General features: G+C 48.2%; 1 protein-coding gene across 1 annotated transcript; it reads right to left on the reverse strand.

The window, feature by feature from the left end:
- Nucleotides 1-247: 247 nt before the first annotated feature.
- Nucleotides 248-2,533, reverse strand: LOC127305870 (SNW/SKI-interacting protein A). Its single transcript, XM_051336462.2, has one exon. The coding sequence runs from the start codon at nucleotides 2,400-2,402 to the stop codon at nucleotides 588-590; it is 1,815 nt and encodes a 604-aa protein (XP_051192422.1). The 5' UTR covers nucleotides 2,403-2,533; the 3' UTR covers nucleotides 248-587.
- Between the last annotated feature and the right edge of the window lie 16,417 nt (nucleotides 2,534-18,950).

An 18,950-nucleotide genomic window follows, 5' to 3' on the forward strand; every position in this document is an offset into this window, starting at 1 on the left:
AACCGAGACGACCCGTAGTGAGCTCGATAAACTGGTACAGGCAACGAATCAACAACCTGTGGGCAGCTACAAACACCTAAATCAAAACCAATACACAAGAATTGGCATCAGCAAGTTTTAAGTTAGTCCATACATATAAAAGGAGCAAAATCAAGACGAACTGGAGAGAATGCAGATATAACTGAAGGGTGCTTATCTTGGCAGCAGCACAAATAAGTGGAGAAAAAAAAAGACATGACACAATCAATTTGTGGAACATATCCATTTCAGCAAGATATATCGCGATTTGATACAACTTAAAAGTTTACAGGGCATGGAAGTGCCTATGGCATGTGTAAACAACCTAGTTTCATGGATCCTGCCACAAAAAGATATACAACATACAAGCATCACAGGATCCAAGTAGATACACTGTTCAACAAGCCCGTCGAAAATATAATAAGCAGATGATGTATCACCGTATCTTAAACATCAGGTACTTACTTATGCAAGAAAGTTCACATTCTTGAAGGAAATTCTTCAGGATGATACTGGAAAATGCACTGAGAACCTGCAAACCACAGAAGATAACATGCATTGCAAACACCTCAGCGGCCTCCTCTTTCAAAGTTAATGCGAGACCTCCCAGATCCACCATCGTAATCATCCCTATTAGAGGACCCACCACTTGCCTTCATGGTTCCTCCGCCTCCAATCTTGTCCACAGCTTTCTTTCCTTTCTTCACCTCAGTCAAGAACTGATCAAGACCAAACGGATCGTTCTCCTCTTGCTTATCAAACTCCACGGGTCTGTCTCTTTTGCCAGACCTCTCTGAAGCACCAGAAAATGCCTTGTCAGGCTTGAACCTCTCGGTCTTCATAACCTTGTCCAACTGTTCGTCAGCATCACCACCATATACTTCAGAATCACCATCCTTCGTGGGCCTGTAAAGCTGGGACATGCCGGACTGTCCGTTGAACAGCCCCTTGGTGTAGATGTTGTACTCATCATCACCAGCGAAGCCAGAGTTCATTCCCTTGTCCTGGTTAAAGAGCCTCTGGTCATACATGACTTCCCCGCCCTTGGCAGCATTGGTGCTTGCCATACCCAGGGCAATCTTCTCACTGACGTCGCGGTCCCTGTCTCTAGTGAGCTTACTCTTTTTACCCATTGCAGCATCCTTGGCCTCCAGCCTCCTCTCCCTCTCCCTCTCACGTTTGCGCTCCTCACGGATCCTGTCACGCTCAATCCTCGCCTCCCTCTCTTCTCTAGTCTCCCTGCGCTGCTCGCGCGGTTGCTCCAAATCCATATCCGCATCCCCGTCATCAACCCTCTCCCTCTCCCTCCCACCTGCAGCAGGCGCAGCGACAGATGGAGGTGGAGCGCCAGACCTTTCCATGCGTGCCTTCTGCGCAAGTGCCCTCAGCTCTTGCTCCTTCCTCTCCTTCTCCTTGAGCATTAGCTCCCTCTGCACCTTGGAGCGCATCTGCACTGCCTCCCTCGCCTTCTGCTCTGCAACATACAGTGATTCCGAAAGCTTTGCAAAGTTGTCATTAATCTGAACCTCCTGCAGACCCCTCCCATCAGCTGCCAACCTCTTATCCAGCGGAATTGTGTACCCCTTGGGATTCTTCCAGTTTGAGATGCAAGGTGGGATCTTCCAGTCCTGCTGATCCTTCACTGTCACTGGCCGTGGCGGCGAGTGCATGACCGGCACAGGGGGCGACCCGGACGCACGGGGCACTCGCTTATGCTTGAACTTTGGTGGGTCAAGAGGATCCGAAGCCATCTCCGACATCCGAATAATCCTCTCCTTGGCACCTGAATTGAACGCTGCCGACTGCTGCGACGGCTTATACTTGATGAACTTGGACCCCGAATCGTGCGTGGGCACGTTCTTGGGCTGGGCGGCGGAGAGCCGGACGTTGACAATCTTCTCGAGGGCGGCCTTGGTCCGGTCGGTGGTCTCCTCGACCAGCTTCTCGTAATCCTCGTCCTCGAGGGCCTCGGAGTCGGCCGTGGCGATCTTGGGCACGATGTCGCTGTGCTTGGAGTAGACGATCTTGGAGGCGTTCTCGCCCTGCTTGACGACGGCGTCGAAGGCGACGCTGCCGCGCGCGTCGACGGTGAGCGCGAGGATCTTGGAGCCGCCCTTGTCGTCGCGGCGGCCCATGCCGAGCGGGTACTGCGCGACGAGGATCTCGGGGAAGGCGCCGCCATCGCCGAAGTCCTCGGGGCGACGGGGGATGAAGCCGGTGCGCTTGCCGTAGGGCGGCACGAACTTGCCTGGGCCCGTCGGCTTCCCCGCGTCGTCCTCCGCGGCCTCGTCGCCGTACCGCTCCTTGAACCACGGGTCGCTGCTGTGGTCGTAGTAGGTGGACGCCGACTTCTTGGCCGGAGGGAGGTTGTCCCGGAGGCCCATAGCTGGTGCGGCGGGGAGGGGCGGATCCGGGGGCAGGGTTCCGGCGAGTCGCCGGATGGGGATCCGGGGTGGAAGAGGAGAAGCTAGGGTTTGGTTGGATTTGCGATTTAATTTGGAGGAAAGGGATTGAGACTAGGACGGCGGGTTACGTCGGCAGCTGCGTGGGCCGAGCCCTCCTGGGATTCGTAGAAGGCCTCGTTCCGGTCTCCGGAAGGCAATCAAAACGGAAGAATTCTCAGTTTCCCATTTTCAATTCGCTAAAACAAGAAATTTCAAAAATATTCAAGTTTCATTAATTGATCTGATTTGCTCCTCACATTTAGATCTACTACCTTAGGTCCAATTTTATCACCCTCGCTTCTAGCTCTCGTCTCGATTAAATCCGACAGAATGAAGTAGATCCTATGGTCCAAAGCCCATCTCTTGCAAAATGATAAACAGCATGCGAGTTTAAATAATAAAAAGTGGGTGTAGCTACAACCCATGTTGTAGCTCATGACTAGCATAAATTACAAAGCAAATCAAACGGTTTAGAACATTTTTTCTCAGCTGCAATCACATTTGCAACTGAAATATCTCTGTTGCAATCCAATTTGCAACTTACAGATGCACAAATCATAATGCCATTGAATGGTGTAGGAGTTAAGTGAGCATTATAATAGTTTTGAGAACTAGGAAATCCAATAAAACAAATATTTGCATTGACGAAATAATACCATCATTTTTTCTTTAAAGCTTAAATCAATGGGAAGTCTCAACAATTTTTACTATCCTCAAGCGTGACTACTTGATATACTCATGTACACTGGGCATGGAAAACATTGTGGTATTTTTAAATAATTCACGCTACAACATGCCGATATATGCAATGTATTGACATAATTATGGACAACTGGGGAAATTTGTTCTGGGGATCAACAAGAGCCAACCATCACAACATAATACACAATACACGCATGAGGTACTATGATCCAGGAGTAAAGCTGTTGGCTTGACCTTGTTCCACCCTAATCTTCAGTCCTTCATGTTCACTTTGTTCTTGTTTAAAAAAAGTTCACTTGGCAAGCATCTAGCTTTATTTACCTAGCTTGTCGTACAACGGTGGTAGTAACACTAAACCTCTCCGCACAATATGCCTACCTCAATGATATGTTGCAAACGTATCTATAATTTTTGATGCTCCATGTTTGTTTTACACCAATTTCTCTATGTTTTGTTTACACTTCCCACTTTTATGCATTTTCTGAAACTAACCTATTGATAAGATACCACAATGACAATTCTTGTTTTCTGCTGTTTTTGTATTTCAGAAAAGTTGTACAGTAAATATTCTCGAAATTGGACGAAGCGAAAGCCGAAGCTCCTATTTTACTGTAACGAAGACGGAGTCCAGAGGAGGGACGGAGACGAGCCAGGAGGCGGCCACGCCATGCCTAGGCGCGTGCCACCCCCTGGACGTGCCTAGGGGTGATGTGGGCCCCTCGGACGCCCACCGACCTCGCTCTTCCGCCTATAAATTCACCTGATCGGGAAAAACCTAAATACCCGAGCCTCCATCCACAAAAAGTTCCGTCGCTGCTACCATCGTCGATCCTAGCTCGGGAGGGTTATGAAGCTCTTCCCAGCACTCTGCCGAAGAGGGAGATCATCACTGGAGGCCTCTACATCGACATGCCCACCTCCGAAGTGATGTGTGAGTAGTTCATCTCTAGACTACGGGTCCATAGCAGTAGCTAGATGATTGTCTTCTCCACTTTATGCTTCATGTTTAGATCTTGTGAGCTGCCTATCATGATCAAGATCATCTTTATGTAATGCTACATGTTGTGTTTGCTGGGATCCGATGAATATATATTGAATACTATGGTTGAGATTGATTATATACTTGTCATATGTTATTTGTGATCTTGCATTCTCCCCGTTGCTAGTAGATGTTCTGGCCAAGTATGTACTTGTGACTCCAAGAGGGAGTATTTATGTTCGATAGTAGGTTCATGCCTCTAGTAATCTGGGAGAGTGAAAATAACTTCTAAGGTTGTAATGTGTTGCTGCTACTAGAGAGAAAACAATAATGCTTTATTCAAAGATAATTCTATTGTTTACTTTACACACTTTACTTAATGCAATAACCTGTTGCTTGCAACTTAATTGGATTACGGTCTATGTATATTGTTGTAATGCCCAAATGAATCTCATAGTAATCATCTTATCATGTATGGTCTTTATTCTGCCAATTGCCCATTTGTAATTTGTTCACCCAACATGTTATTGAACTGTGGATCCCGGTCCTTTCTTTTACACCGATAAAATCATCATTTTCTGTCTACTTACTGCAAACACTATTCTCTTTAATTTCACTGCAAACAAACATCTTTTTCCACAAAATACGGTTAATCCTTTGTTTTCAGCAAAACCGGTGAGATTGACAACCTCACTATAAGTTGGGGCAAAGTATTTTGGTTGTGTTGTACGTGGTCGTGGGTTCGATCCCCACGGTAGGCGCCAATTGACAAGGGATCACCTCGCCAATGTCTACGTATTGTAGACTTGGGTTTCGGGAGAGAGCGACGATGGAGATTTCGGGAACGAGATTAGGCACACGACGTACCCAGCTTCGGATCCCCTCAGTGGAGGATCCCTACATGTTGCTAGCAATCTACTATATGATCATATGTATGTTTACAGGGTGCTGCCGTAGGCGGAGCTATGCTGTCTATCTGTTGGCCCCTCTTCTATCGGGTGCCCTGGCTGGTTTTATATATGCAACCAGCCTAGGGTTTTACAAGAGTCCTAGTCGACTACATCTTCGGGTTGCCTTGTTGGGTCTTCTCCATATTGGGCTGAGCCGAGCCAGGTATACTAATAATGGGTACCCGATTAAACCTTGGTTTCTTACTGAGGAAAAACTTGCTACTGTGCTCATCATACCTTCCTCTTGGGGTTCCGCAACGGTGTGCAACTTTATTTTTCTCTCTATGGGAGCCGCTCTTGAAGCCATTAAACATGAAAGGATGATAGATCATTTGATGCCATTCGTGAACATAGAGATACATAGCTCTCAAAATATATTTTCAACACCTCTATTGCTTTCAAAATAAAAAGTTCTAACACATGAGTAATCTTGCTTCCCTCTGCGCAGGGCCTTTCTTTTACTTTTATGTTGAGTCTTCACCTTGTTACTTTATGCACCAATTAAGAGAAGTATAGTTGTCATTCTGAGTATAATGTGTATAGTTTCAAAATTTATTATTAATTGATTCATGATTATGCTATTGCTTGTTCTCAAATTACTTGTATCTAGTCGCCCTTTGAACTTTAAGGTGTCCTAGCATTTATATTTTGCTACTTCATAAAGGAAAAGCTAAGTACCACTTTGCTATGCTTTTTCTATACTAAAAACAAATAGTTTTTTTAGTGCATTATTATTCATGATTCTTTGTTTGAGTTACTTCTCATATGTTGTAACATAGTTGCTAAGTTCTATTGTTAGAATTATATCTATCATGCCTATGTTTAGAGTACTTTGATTCCAGCTTTCAATGCTTTTACAATAACTTGATCAAGATTATGTTGGCTTCGTGTCACCTCAAAAAATATTTTTATTATCACTTACCTACTCGAGGACGAGCAGGATTTAAGCTTGGGGATGCTGATACGTTGCAAACGTATCTATAATTTTTGATGCTCCATGCTTGTTTTACACAAATTTCTATATGTTTTGTCTTTTATACATTTTCCGGAACTAACCTATTGACAAGATGCCATAGTGTCAGTTCCCTGTTTTCTGCCTCTTTTGTATTTCAGAAAATTTGTACAGGAAATATTCTCGGAATTGGACGAAACAAAAACCGAAGTTCCTATTTTACTGTAAAGAAGACGGAGTCCGGAGGGGAGACGAAGAAGCTCCATGAGGCAGCCTCACCTGCCCTTGGCGCGGCCCAGGCCCTGGCCACACCTAGGGGTGGTGTGGGCCCCTTGGGCATCCACCGACCTCGCCCTTCCGCCTATTTATTCACCTGTTCGGGAAAAATTTAATACCCGAGCCTCCATCCATAAAAAGTTCTGTCGCGGTCGCCATCGCCGACCCTAGCTCGGGAGGGTTCTAAAGCTCTTCTCGGCACCCTGCCGGAGAGGGAGATCATCACCGAAGGCCTCTTCATCGCCATGCCCGCCTCCGAAGTGATGCGTGAGTTGTTCATCTCTGGACTACGGGTCCATAGCAGTAGCTAGATGGTTGTCATCTCCAATTTATGCTTCATGTTTAGATCTTGTGAGCTTTCTATCGTGATCAAGATCATCTTTATGTAATGCTACATATTGTGTTTACTGGGATCCGATGAAATACTATGGTTGAGATCGATTATATACTTGTCATGTGTTATTTGTGATTGATGTCTACGGGTGCTTCTATTCTTGTAGACAGTGTTGGGCCTCCAAGAGCAGAGGTTTGTAGAACAGCAGCAAGTTTCCCTTAAGTGGATCACCCAAGGTTTATCGAACTCAGGGAGGAAGAGGTCAAAGATATCCCTCTCAAGCAACCCTGCAATCACGATACAAGAAGTCTCTTGTGTCCCTGTTGCGTGCCAAAACTCACCGGCGAGCAGTGGTTAAGCAACACGAAGAGCCGGGAGACTCCCAAGACCGCTTAGTGGGCCCTGGCGCCTCGCGTCGTCCCGCAAAGTCCCAGCACACGTCCTGGCGGTTGCAAGGGCGTGCCACCTGACCTATACCTGATCAGGAAGGTGTTGGATTGCTTCAACTAGTCTCCTGCATGGTAGACACGTAAACATTAAATACGAGCCCGATCGGCTCTCAGGTTGCCCTGTGGATCGGCTCAAAGAGCCGATCGCCCCATGGTTCACGTTGGATTTACGATGACATGGGGATCCTGCTTGATCAAAACAAAGCTAAACCAATCTACGACAGTTTAGGGTTTTCACCGCATAATCGGAACATCCTACGCGTAGTTGGGCCTAGCAGATACGAAAGATGATGGAAACTATCCCTAAAAGAGGCCTAAAAACCAACGTTAAGTCAATTCCCGGAGCATCCCTCATAGGAACGGTAAAACAACACCTCACGCACTACCGGATCATCCAACCCCAGCATAAGGCCTAATCATGCAGATATTAAACTAATCCTTGAAACAAGGAGCAACTATAATAGATTGGATCTACTAAGTAACGAACAAGCAAGGTGCTGCCCTTACACCTATTCAGGTGTAACGACAGCTAGATATCGAGGGACGGCATTGCTAAGCAAATATGCATAAGAAAAGCATCAATGCAAGCCCCAAGACATCTACGATAAATAGTGCTACTCGCCATCAACAACGCTTCAGCACGAGTAACACAAGGTAATCGAATAAACGTGTAATGCCTAGATCGCAAGATGCGATCTAGGCAGCATGATGCTTACCCGGAAGAAACCCTCGAAATAAGGGGTGGCGATGCGCCTGGTTTGTGTTTGTTGTGAACGTGATTTTCCTCCTTTCTCAATAACCCTAGATACATATTTATAGTCCAAGGGACTTTCTAATTCGGAAATAAACTAACCCGTGTACGGGCTAGACTCTATCTTTTAATTCTAACCGACACGTACACTACTATTATTTACAGATACACGGGCAAGCTGACCCAAATTCTAGCCCCAAGGCCGATTCAGAAACTCCTCTTAGATATAAATCTTCCCAGCCCATCTTCATCTCGGCCCAACTCCAACGCGGTCAAATTCTGGCGATAACACATGCCCCCCTGGTTTTGGCAATAGTAATTCCAAAACCACTCTGTTTTTCCTTTTCTTCATCGTGTCAAATCGAGGCAGAACAGAACCGCCACGGTATCCCTTCATCATGATACCTTGCCTTCTCAACTTCTCCGCATGATTTGACGGTTTTGGCACCACATCCTCGGGAACCGCTGCAGCATTGAATCATCTCCACTATATCGCCTCTATTTTAACCGCATCCTGCAGTTTACTTCTTCCTCCCCTTCGCATTAGCACTCCAAAAGCCCTCCTCTGCCACCATGTCTTCTTCCTCCTCTGCCTCGTCGGGTCTTTCTTCCCAGTCCTCCTCCTCCCGCGAGCCGACGCCGGAGTGGGACCCGGAGGAGGCCCACGAGGCCCACATTCGCCGCGCCATAAAAGACGGGGACGAGTCCAGTCACGATTTCTCCGTCTGGTCTGAGGACGACCAGTCCTCGACCGACGGGGAAAGTGACCTCCGCTTCCTTGCCGACGGGGAAACGGAGGAGGAGAGCGATGACGATCGCTTCTCCTGGGATGACTTCACCTCCTCCTCCGAGGAGGAGGAGGAGGAGGAAGACGACACCTCCTCTGATGAGCCGCCGGCCAAGCGCTTCTGCCCCTGGCCGGGGAACCTCAGCGACTTCGACAGCGACGACGACGCTGACGAGGAGGACGAGGACAACGAGGGCCCTGCCGGCGGCCGCGGCAGCAGCGACGACGAGCCAGCCGGGAGTAGCGCCGACAGCGGCGACGACGGCGACGACGAGGGCAGCGACGGCCCATAGATAGGATCCTTAGCATAGGATCAGTAGTAGTAAATGGGGCAATGTATCCCCTGGTACTTCCTTTTGAGAGCAACCAGCTCTTTATGTAAGAAATCCCGTTATCAATGAAGAATTTCCTTTAATTTGATTTGCCGATTTCCTTTATGCTAATTTAGCCGATTTCCCCTCATACTGACTTTGCCGATTGTCAACTTGGTCAATGCTCAATGAGCCGATGGCAACGCATCGGTCCCTCACAATAAATTACAAGATAGGTCAATTTAGTCACCCCCTCAAACGGTAACCTGCAAACCTTGCTCAAATTCAGATCCCCAAATCTCCAATCGAACAGGTCCAGGCCGCAGTCGCGCGAACCCTAGATCTTGGACACGCAAATCCAAACTCCACAGCGAACCCAATGGCGGAATCATCCAGCGCCAACGCCACGGTCTCTGGCCTGAAGGTAATCCTTAACCGCCCCAAGTCACCTGAGCGTAATGTTAGATTTAACGGCAAAACTCCTGAATTAATGCCTGGTCTCATCATTAATTTTAGGTTTCAGACATCCTACTGCCGCATCCTTCTCTTCCAAATTCTCTTTGCCTTGGTCCCCGTTCCACCGAAAATCCATCCAATTTGATTTCCCACGAGGCCAATAGGATTCCCTTCGTGAACCAAAACCTAGATCTAACCTCCTGGGCCGACTGCCTACGAGCCTGGCCTAACCCTCCTGAGGACTGGGTTTCTTGGTACAATAGAGTAGCTAAAACTCACCAAGCCAAATGGGAAACCACAGGAATAGCCGATGCTCTGTCTTTGTCCTTGTCTCCCCTTGAGAAACATGAAAATCTCCTGAAAACCATCGGCTACTTTTGGTCTGACGCGCTAAACTGCTTCATGTTTGGCCATGGCCCCATGACGCCAACCTTGCTGGACGTGGCCATGATCACCGGCCTAGACATTTCATCCCCCAGCCCCTCTGCTTTCATGCTGCCAAAGGTGCCATTCAAACTCTCCTCTAAGGAAGAGTGCACTAACTGGGGTGCCTATCTTAGACGCCACATGAAAACCAAGGGCCCTGTAACCGAGAAAGAACACACGGCCTTCTTGAACTTCTGGTTGGAGCATTTCATATTCTGTGGTCCTTCCCTCGCTCCCACCAAGAACTATCTCTCTTTGGCCTATGAACTTGCCAAAGGCACCCAACTTGGCATTGGCAAGCTGTTTCTGGGAGAAGTCTATCGATACCTCCAACTGATGTCTGTCAAACTATTCTCCCAAAAGACAGTTAAAACGGGAGGCCCCTGGTGGTTTATTCAGTTATGGGCTCAACTGTACTTCCAGAACCACATCCCTAACTTTCCACCTTTGGCTACCTGCACCTTTCCAAACACCAACGGGAAGCCAATCCGCTGTACCAGCTACGGCCAAGCCTTGTACAGTCTCCCAGGCAACAAACTGAACCCTAAGGAAGCATCAGGATGGTTCAGAACCTTTTACCAGGGCCTGGACGACCCTCTCTTCTTTCCTTATCAGGAGTCTGAAAATTTTGAAAATCCAGTCTCTTTCAGGTTAGACAGCTTTGCCGATGACGACAGCACTCGGCAGTTATATTCCATCATGATCCATCCCTGCTTCCTCCCAGTTGGCATGAGCACCTCAAACAGGATCATAAAACCTGGCTATGAATCTTACCAGCCGGTCGTAGTAGGCCGGCAATTTGGTCTTGGGCAGGTGTCTCCTCACCTCTTTCTCCACCATCTAACTGAGAGCAGGGCTGACTTGCCTGATGTTATCACCAGTCAAAGATGTTACTCCTTTTTTGATGCTCTAGTCATCCCAATCCCTCACAATCTATCCTTCATCTCTTCGACTGATGACTTTGAGATCTGGTGGACAATGTGGAAGACCCATGCCTTCAGGAGAGCCCTAGGACCGTTGCTGAAACAACTTGACGCTGAAGCTGATACTTCTGCAGAACAGGTACCACTTGCTCGCAAATTTCCTTGCAATAGTTTCCAGTGATGCTTTATAACCCTGCTCCGTTTCTTTGCAGCAACAAGATGGCCCAGAGCCTGTCAATGATGATGGATCCCCCTTCAAATTCCTCCCACCAGCTCCAGTGGTCCTCTTCTGCAAGAACTCACCACCTTTTAAAAAGGTTGTGATGCAGAGCCAGCCGATTCCAATAAAATCGGCTCCCAAGAGTAAAGACTTTTCAGGGCCAGCTGCCCCCCGAGCCTCAGTCAGGGCGAGAACAGCAGTGAGAAAAGTAGCTGCCAGGAAAACTTTGAAGGGCAAAAACCCTGCGCCAGCTCCGGAAAGCTTATATGTAAGCTGTTCTATACCCCATCTTGTTCCATTCATCCTTCTAGGCTTTCATAGCATGTCAGTGTCCATTAATCCTGCTCTTGCAGACCTCTACTGAAGACAATACCAGCGAGGAGACGCAGTCCAGCTGACGAGGCTCAAGCTCGGGCACCTCTGAGGACATCACCACGCAAAAACAGCCAGATGTGCCACCATCGGCTTCCAAGAAAAGGTCAGCCCCTGAACCTGCTGCCCTTCAAGCTCCCATCAAAACAGGGCAAGGAAGCTTACGCACAAAGAGTCAATGTACCAAGAGGGCTCGGAAGGATCAGCAAACCCCTTCCTCGAACCAAGAAGCTTCAAATGTAATGGCTCTCCAACTCCTCCTAGCTTAGTTCTTGTGCTTTGCTGCCCAGATCGGCTCACCATATTTTTTGCAGACTGATGAAACTTCCAGTGGGGATGTCGAGGAAGTTCCGATGCCCTCCACAACTCTGGAGGTAACAACCTCTAAAAGTGACATCGACCAAGTTGCCACCTTGGCCAAACCCCAGGCAGAGACGCCACAGCCGATTGCTTTGTCATCGGCTGTTCCCATGGTCCTAGGAGAGGTATGCTCCCTTTGTTGGGCTTGCCCTTACCCTGATCTGCAGACTTATGCTGCTTTTTGTTGTTTGTCAGGGCTGTGATCTCTCAGGCTTGATGTCGTTCGACCCTGAATCTATCGAGCCGGCCCATTCCACAGCACGTGATGAACCGCGCCCCAGCATCATCGCTGACCAACTCCAACGCCTCAAAGCTCTGCTTTCTTCACCCATTGAGACATTAGTCGAAAACTCTGAGGAGGTGAAGAACATTCTTGAAGAAATCCAGCCTCACGTCCCAGTGATGCTGCAGTTGAAGCTCTGGCCAGTCGTGACGTTGTCTGCCTTCAGGTCAAGGGTGCAGTTGGCTCGTCAGAGAATCGACTTACGCCACACCCAACTCCCGCTGAAAGCCGATATTGCAGACAAATGTCAACGGCTTAACGAGAAAAATGCAGCTTTGGATGCCAAGACTGACACCTCTGTCAGCACTGTTGAGCTTGAGATCTTGCGAAAGGAGCTGAAGGATCTCGAAGAAAAGGTGCGGGTCACCAAAGAGCTCATCTATGACAAGGACGCTTCCATTGCTCGCTCCCAACGGGAAGCAGAAGGCCTCAGGGCTGAACTGAAAACTGACTTGGCAGAGATACGTGCCTTGAACAAGCAACTGGTGACAGGCAAGGATGATGACGACAAGGCCGAGATCGCAGAGGTGGATCACGTCCGTGCTGGTGCACTCCGCGCCTTAGAAACTTTCCTTCAGTAGGGCCTGCGCATGTGGCAGTTTGTGCTTGTAATTCTAGAGTCGATGGCTGTGCATCGGCTTTTTATTCTAGAGTCGATGGCTGTACATCGGCTGTGCTTAAAAAACATTATATTTTTTCCGACCGATCTACTTATGCATCGGCCCCGGTATTCCAATGTCCATCATCTTCGAGGAATATATCTTGAGCTGCTGGCCATTGACAGCCACTTCATACTTCGTAACCTCGTATCTTATCCGTTTAAGTGCCCCCCGAGCCGATTTTTCAAAGGTATTGAAGATATCGGCTCTTCAGGCATCCTTTCCTAGATCAATGCTGAACACAGGCAAAATGCATGTTGAGGATAATTTTGGCCGATTGCTAGAATCGGCCTCCTTTTTCATCGCAATGCCCAATGAGGGTCTACAACTTCTTGGTGCTTCAGTATGGCTACGTGACGCGCTTGAGATAAGATTACTACTTTTCATTTTTTGGGGCCGATCGCATGGATCGGCCTTGCCACGTACACCTACTGATTTAGATCTTGCTACTCTGTCAGGCCGGTGGATAAGACCAGCCTCACCCCGTTTTTTGAAGCTTCGATGCGTTCACAACCGTCCAAACTGATTCCAGAGAGCGGCTCTTGGTCGTTCGCATCCCAAATATTCATGGCAGCTAGTGAGATCTCGATTGAGTCATCTGCCTGAACAACCTCCACTTCATCTCCATCCCACTGTATGATGCAATGGTGCATTGTGGATGGGATGCAACAATTAGCGTGAATCCAATCCCTTCCTAACAGGACAGCGTAATTGCTTTTGCTGTCGACGATGAAGAACGAGGTAGGTATGGTTTTTCGGCCTACGGTCAGGTCTACATTCAGAACACCTTTTGCTTCTGATGCTTGGCCGTTGAAATCGCTTAACGTGATGTTGGTCTTGATCAAATCGTCATTGGAGTGTCCCAAACGTCGAAGCATGGAATACGGCATTATGTTGACTGCCGCCCCCGTGTCAACCAACATCTTGCTGACAGGCTGCCCATCGATATAACCTTTTAGGTATAGAGCTTTCAAATGCCTGTAGCTCCTCTCTCGTGGCTTCTCAAAGATCACTGGCCGTGGACCACAGTCGAATTGAGCCACCGATACTTCCTCGTCCTTTGGAGCACAAAACTCTGACGGGAGTATGAACACCATGTTTGTATCAGCCGATGCCTCTGCATCGGCCTTTGACTGTTTGGGGCGCCACATTTTCTTTGGCGGGCGCGTCTCCGTCTCCAGCATTTGCTGAATTTTCACGGCCAGGTCGGGCCGTGCCTTCCTCAATGTGTACAGGTACTGAGCCTCGGCTTCCTCTAGGTTTCGTAGCCGTTGCACCCTACGCTTCTGAGAATGGTTGAGTCCATCAGGGCACCACCTTGGCCGGTGGTACCTATCTTCTTCTTCATCTGACTCCTCAAAGTCTTCATCTTGCGATGACTCAGCTCGTTTGTTCTGAGGTGGGAGAGGCCCTAGACGCTTGAACACTGAAACTTCATTTGTTCCCTTCCTCTGCTGTCTACATTCTGGGCAGTTCTCGATTGTAGGCAATCGGCTCATTCCTGAGTCCCAGCAGTGTTTAAAGAAAGGACAGTTCCAATGCCTATCCAAGTCTTCTTGCTCTCTTGACTTCCCTCTAGCGTGACGCTCGTACCCTTCATCGTCTCTATCATATCGACGATACCTCCTGTCATCTGCATCAGACCGACGATATCTTTCGTCATCCACGTCGTAGCGCCGACGTCGGTCATACTGCTGCTCATATTTGTTAAGGAGGTGCGCGGAGAGTGGTCGTTGATACCGCACGCTTCTCACTTCTTCTTCTGTCAGGTACCGTCTGTTATCATGTTGGGGCCGGTCGCGTGGATCGGCCTCCTTTTTCTCCTTGCCACGGGAGTGACTGCTTTCTGCTTTATCCTTGTCATGGCGGTTACCAAGCCCTGCCATGTTGACATCAAAAGAGAAACCTGGCTCACATCTTATGGAGTGACTGAGATCCACCATGTTGACGCCAGGAAACGGATGTGTGTCTACTTTCATGGCAAATTGTCCGAAGATTAATCGGCCTGACTCTATCACCATTTGAATCTGTGCGCGCAACACTTTGCAGTCGTTGGTGGCGTGGGTGAACGTGTGATGCCATTTGCAGTATGGCCTACCGTTCATCTCTTGTGACGTAGGAATTTTGTGGCCTTCGGGTAACTTCAGCTGTTTCTCCTTCAAAGACAAATCAAAAATCTGCTCAGTTTTGCTTAAATCAAAGTCAAACCCTTTTGGAGGCCCTGGTTGTTTCACCCATTTGCAGGACACGGGAACTGCCGTCTGAGTCCATTCAGCCACGGCGACTTCCTGATCTTCCGCAAAGTCTTCATCCTCCTCAGTGTCGACCAGGCCTATCGTGCGCTTGAACTTGTCTTGGTACAATTCTGGGTGGCGCTGTTCATACGAAGTTAGTCTCTGGACCATGTGCGCCAACGAATTGTACTCCACTTGGAACGTCAGATCCTTGAGTGGCGCTGCGAGGCCTGCCACGGCCAGCTCGATCGTTTCTTTCTCAGATAAATGAACCGAATAACATCGGTTCTTGACAGTTCTGAAACGTTGAATGTATTCAGACACCGTCTCTCCTCGCCTTTGCCGAACCTGCGTCAGATCGGCAATGCCCGCTTCAGTAGCTTCTGAATGATATTGTATGTGAAACTGCTCTTCCAGCTGCTTCCATGTCCGAACTGAATTTGGGGGTAGCGAGGTGTACCACCCAAAGGCTGGACCCGTGAGAGATTGGGCAAAGAACCTCACACGTAGGGGTTCTGATGCTGAAACCATGCCCAGCTGTGCCAAGTATCGGCTCACGTGCTCGATGGAGCTAGACCCTTCTGATCCACTGAATTTGTGAAGTCAGGGAGCCGATACTTAGGTGGCAGCGGGATTAGGTCATACTCATTGGGGTACGGCTTGGAATAGCCGATTGTTCTCTTCTTTGGCAGGATGCCGAACTGATCTCTCAAGATTGCGCTGATCTGATCCACAGTAGGGGCTGTAGGGGTTGAGCTTTCATGACTCGTTGCAGTGGCATATTTAGTTAGCCACGCTTGTTTCTCAGCATCTGTTCCAGAACTCCCCGCTGCTCCAGCAATCCCTCCTGTCGTAACAATAGCTCCTGCTCCGGCAATTCCTCCTGCTGAAGTTTGGATCGCGTGCGTCCAGTTGTTGCAGTCCGGCACGTATGTGCACACGTATCCATGTGGGATCTCCTTGGGCGGCTCATACAAGAATTGGTAGTCGCCAGGATCACCTCCAACCTTGTAGACAACGTATGCCGGTGAACCTTGTTGCTGTGGAGCTGCCATCGCGAATGGCAGTGGTGGCCTGGTGAGGAATGGTATCTCTCCCTGATGAGTCCCTAAAGCGGGTCCTGACGGAGAATACTGATGTTTCATGATTTCTTGCACCACACGAAGCGCAACTCGCTCAAGTGTATTCACCAGGCTCTCAGAATGCCGATGTAGAGAATGAGCCACAACATAGTTAATTTCTTGGCGCAGGGCTCTGGTACGTTCCTCCGAAGGGAGAGACAGATCTAATCCCTCGAACGCGCCTTCGGGTGTGAATCCTTTGAATCTGATGCCGTGCGAACGGGTCTTCTCAAAAGAGCCGATGAGATCGGCTTCAAAGATGGCCTTGAGCTCATCGTATTTCTTCTTATGCTCTGCAGGTAGATCCTCGTACTTGATCAGTTCGTCCGACATCTTGGCTGCCGATGTTGACGTGGTTGTTGTAGAAAGTGTCCCACCGGGCGTGCCAGAATGTGTTGCCTGCCAAAACTCACCGGCGAGCAGTGATTAAGCAACACGAAGAGCCGGGAGACTCCCAAGACCGCTTAGTGGGCCCTGGCGCCTCGCGTCGTCCCGCAAAGTCCCAGCACACGTCCTGGCGGTTGCAAGGGCGTGCCACCTGACCTATACCTGATCAGGAAGGTGTTGGATTGCTTCAACTAGTCTCCTGCATGGTAGACATGTAAACATTAAATACGAGCCCGATCGGCTCTCAGGTTGCCCTGTGGATCGGCTCAAAGAGCCGATCGCCCCATGGTTCACGTTGGATTTACGATGACATGGGGATCCTGCTTGATCAAAACAAAGCTAAACCAATCTACGACAGTTTAGGGTTTTCACCGCATAATCGGAACATCCTACGCGTAGTTAGGCCTAGCAGATACGAAAGATGATGGAAACTATCCCTAAAAGAGGCCTAAAAACCAACGTTAAGTCAATTCCCAGAGCATCCCTCATAGGAACGGTAAAACAACACCTCACGCACTACCGGATCATCCAACCCCAGCATAAGGCCTAATCATGCAGATATTAAACTAATCCTTGAAACAAGGAGCAACTATAACAGATTGGATCTACTAAGTAACGAACAAGCAAGGTGCTGCCCTTACACCTATTCAGGTGTAACGACAGCTAGATATCGAGGGACGGCATTGCTAAGCAAATATGCATAAGAAAAGCATCAATGCAAGCCCCAAGACATCTACGATAAATAGTGCTACTCGCCATCAACAACGCTTTAGCACGAGTAACACAAGGTAATCGAATAAACGTGTACTGCCTAGATCGCAAGATGCGATCTAGGCAGCATGATGCTTACCCGGAAGAAACCCTCGAAATAAGGGGTGGCGATGCGCCTGGTTTGTGTTTGTTGTGAACGTGATTGTCCTCCTTTCTCAATAACCCTAGATACATATTTATAGTCCAAGGGACTTTCTAATTCGGAAATAAACTAACCCGTGTACGGGCTAGACTCTATCTTTTAATTCTAACCGACACGTACACTACTATTATTTACAGATACACGGGCACGCTGACCCAAATTCTAGCCCCAAGGCCGATTCAGAAACTCCTCTTAGATATAAATCTTCCTAGCCCATCTTCATCTCGGCCCAACTCCAATGCGGTCAAATTCTGGCGATAACAGTCCCCAACACACCTAATACACTTGCCAGATGTATAGGTGCACTAGTTCGGCGAAGAGATAGTGAAATACAAGTGGTATGAATGAATATGAGCAGTAGTAACGGTGCCAGAAAAGTGCTTGCTGGCGTGCAGTTGATGGTAGTAATATTGCAGGAAGTAAAGATGCAGTAAAACAGTAAACAAGCGATGATTGCAGTATTTGGAAACAAGGCCTAGGGATCATACTTTCACTAGTGGACACTCTCAACATTGATCACATAAATAAATAAGTTCTCTTCCTTTGTGCTACATATACTCTTGTTTGATAATGAACACCATTCGTTGTGTAGGGCTACAAGAGCACCTCAATGCCGGAGTTAACAAGCTCCACAACATTCGGCATTCATATTTAAGTAACCTTTAGAGCATAATAGATCTTTGCAATTTAAACCGAGTACTAACATAGCATACACACTATCACCTTTACACTATGAAGGGGGAATAAATTACATCAATACTATCATAGTAATAATTAACTCCATAACCTACAAGAGATTATGATCATAACCTACGCCAAGTACTACACGATGCACACACTGTCACCATTACACCGTGAAGGAGGAATAGAATACTTTAATAACATCACAAGAGTGGCACATAGACTAATATTGATACAAAACTCATATGAATCTCAATCATGTAAGGCAGCTCATGAGATCATTGTATTGAAGTACATAGGAGAGAGATTAACCACATAGCTACCGGTACAACCCTTAGCCTCGATGGAGAACTACTCCCTCCTCATGGGAGACAACAGCGTTGATGAAGATGGCGGTGGTGTCGATGGAGATGCCTTCCGGGGGCACTTCCCCGTCCCGGGGGCGTGCCGGAACAGAGACTCCTGTCCCCCAGATCTTGGCTTCGCGATGGCGGCGGCTCTGGAAGGTTTCTCGTACCGTGGCTTTTCCGTCTCGAAGATTTAGGTCAGGGAGCTTTAAATAGGAGAAGAGGCAGAGTCGGAGGGGGTACGGAGCCGCCACACAATAGGGCGGCGTGGGCCCAGCCCTGGCCGCGCCGGCCCCATGTGTGGGCCCCCTGTGGCTCTCCTCTGGTGGCTCTCGGGTGTTCTGGAAGCTTCGTGGAATTCTAAGATGCTGGGCGTTGATTTCGTCCAATTCCGAGAATATTTCCTTACTAGGATTTCTGAAACCAAAAACAGCAGAAAACAGGAACTGGCACTTCGGCATCTCGTTAATAGGTTAGTTCCGGAAAACGCATCAAAACGATATAAAGTGTGAACAAAACATGTAGGTAATGTCATAAAACTAGCATGGAACATAAGAAATTATAGATATGTTTCAGACATATCAAGCATCCCCAAGCTTAGTTCCTGCTCGCCCT

The sequence above is a fragment of the Lolium perenne genome, chromosome 6 (genome assembly GCF_019359855.2).
Source record: "Lolium perenne isolate Kyuss_39 chromosome 6, Kyuss_2.0, whole genome shotgun sequence".
Taxonomy (NCBI): Eukaryota; Viridiplantae; Streptophyta; class Magnoliopsida; order Poales; family Poaceae; genus Lolium; species Lolium perenne.

Bases quoted from the DNA above. Each gene is read 5' to 3' on its own strand.
- LOC127305870 (XM_051336462.2), bottom strand. From the start codon at position 2,402: ATGGGCCTCCGGGACAACCTCCCTCCGGCCAAGAAGTCGGCGTCCACC.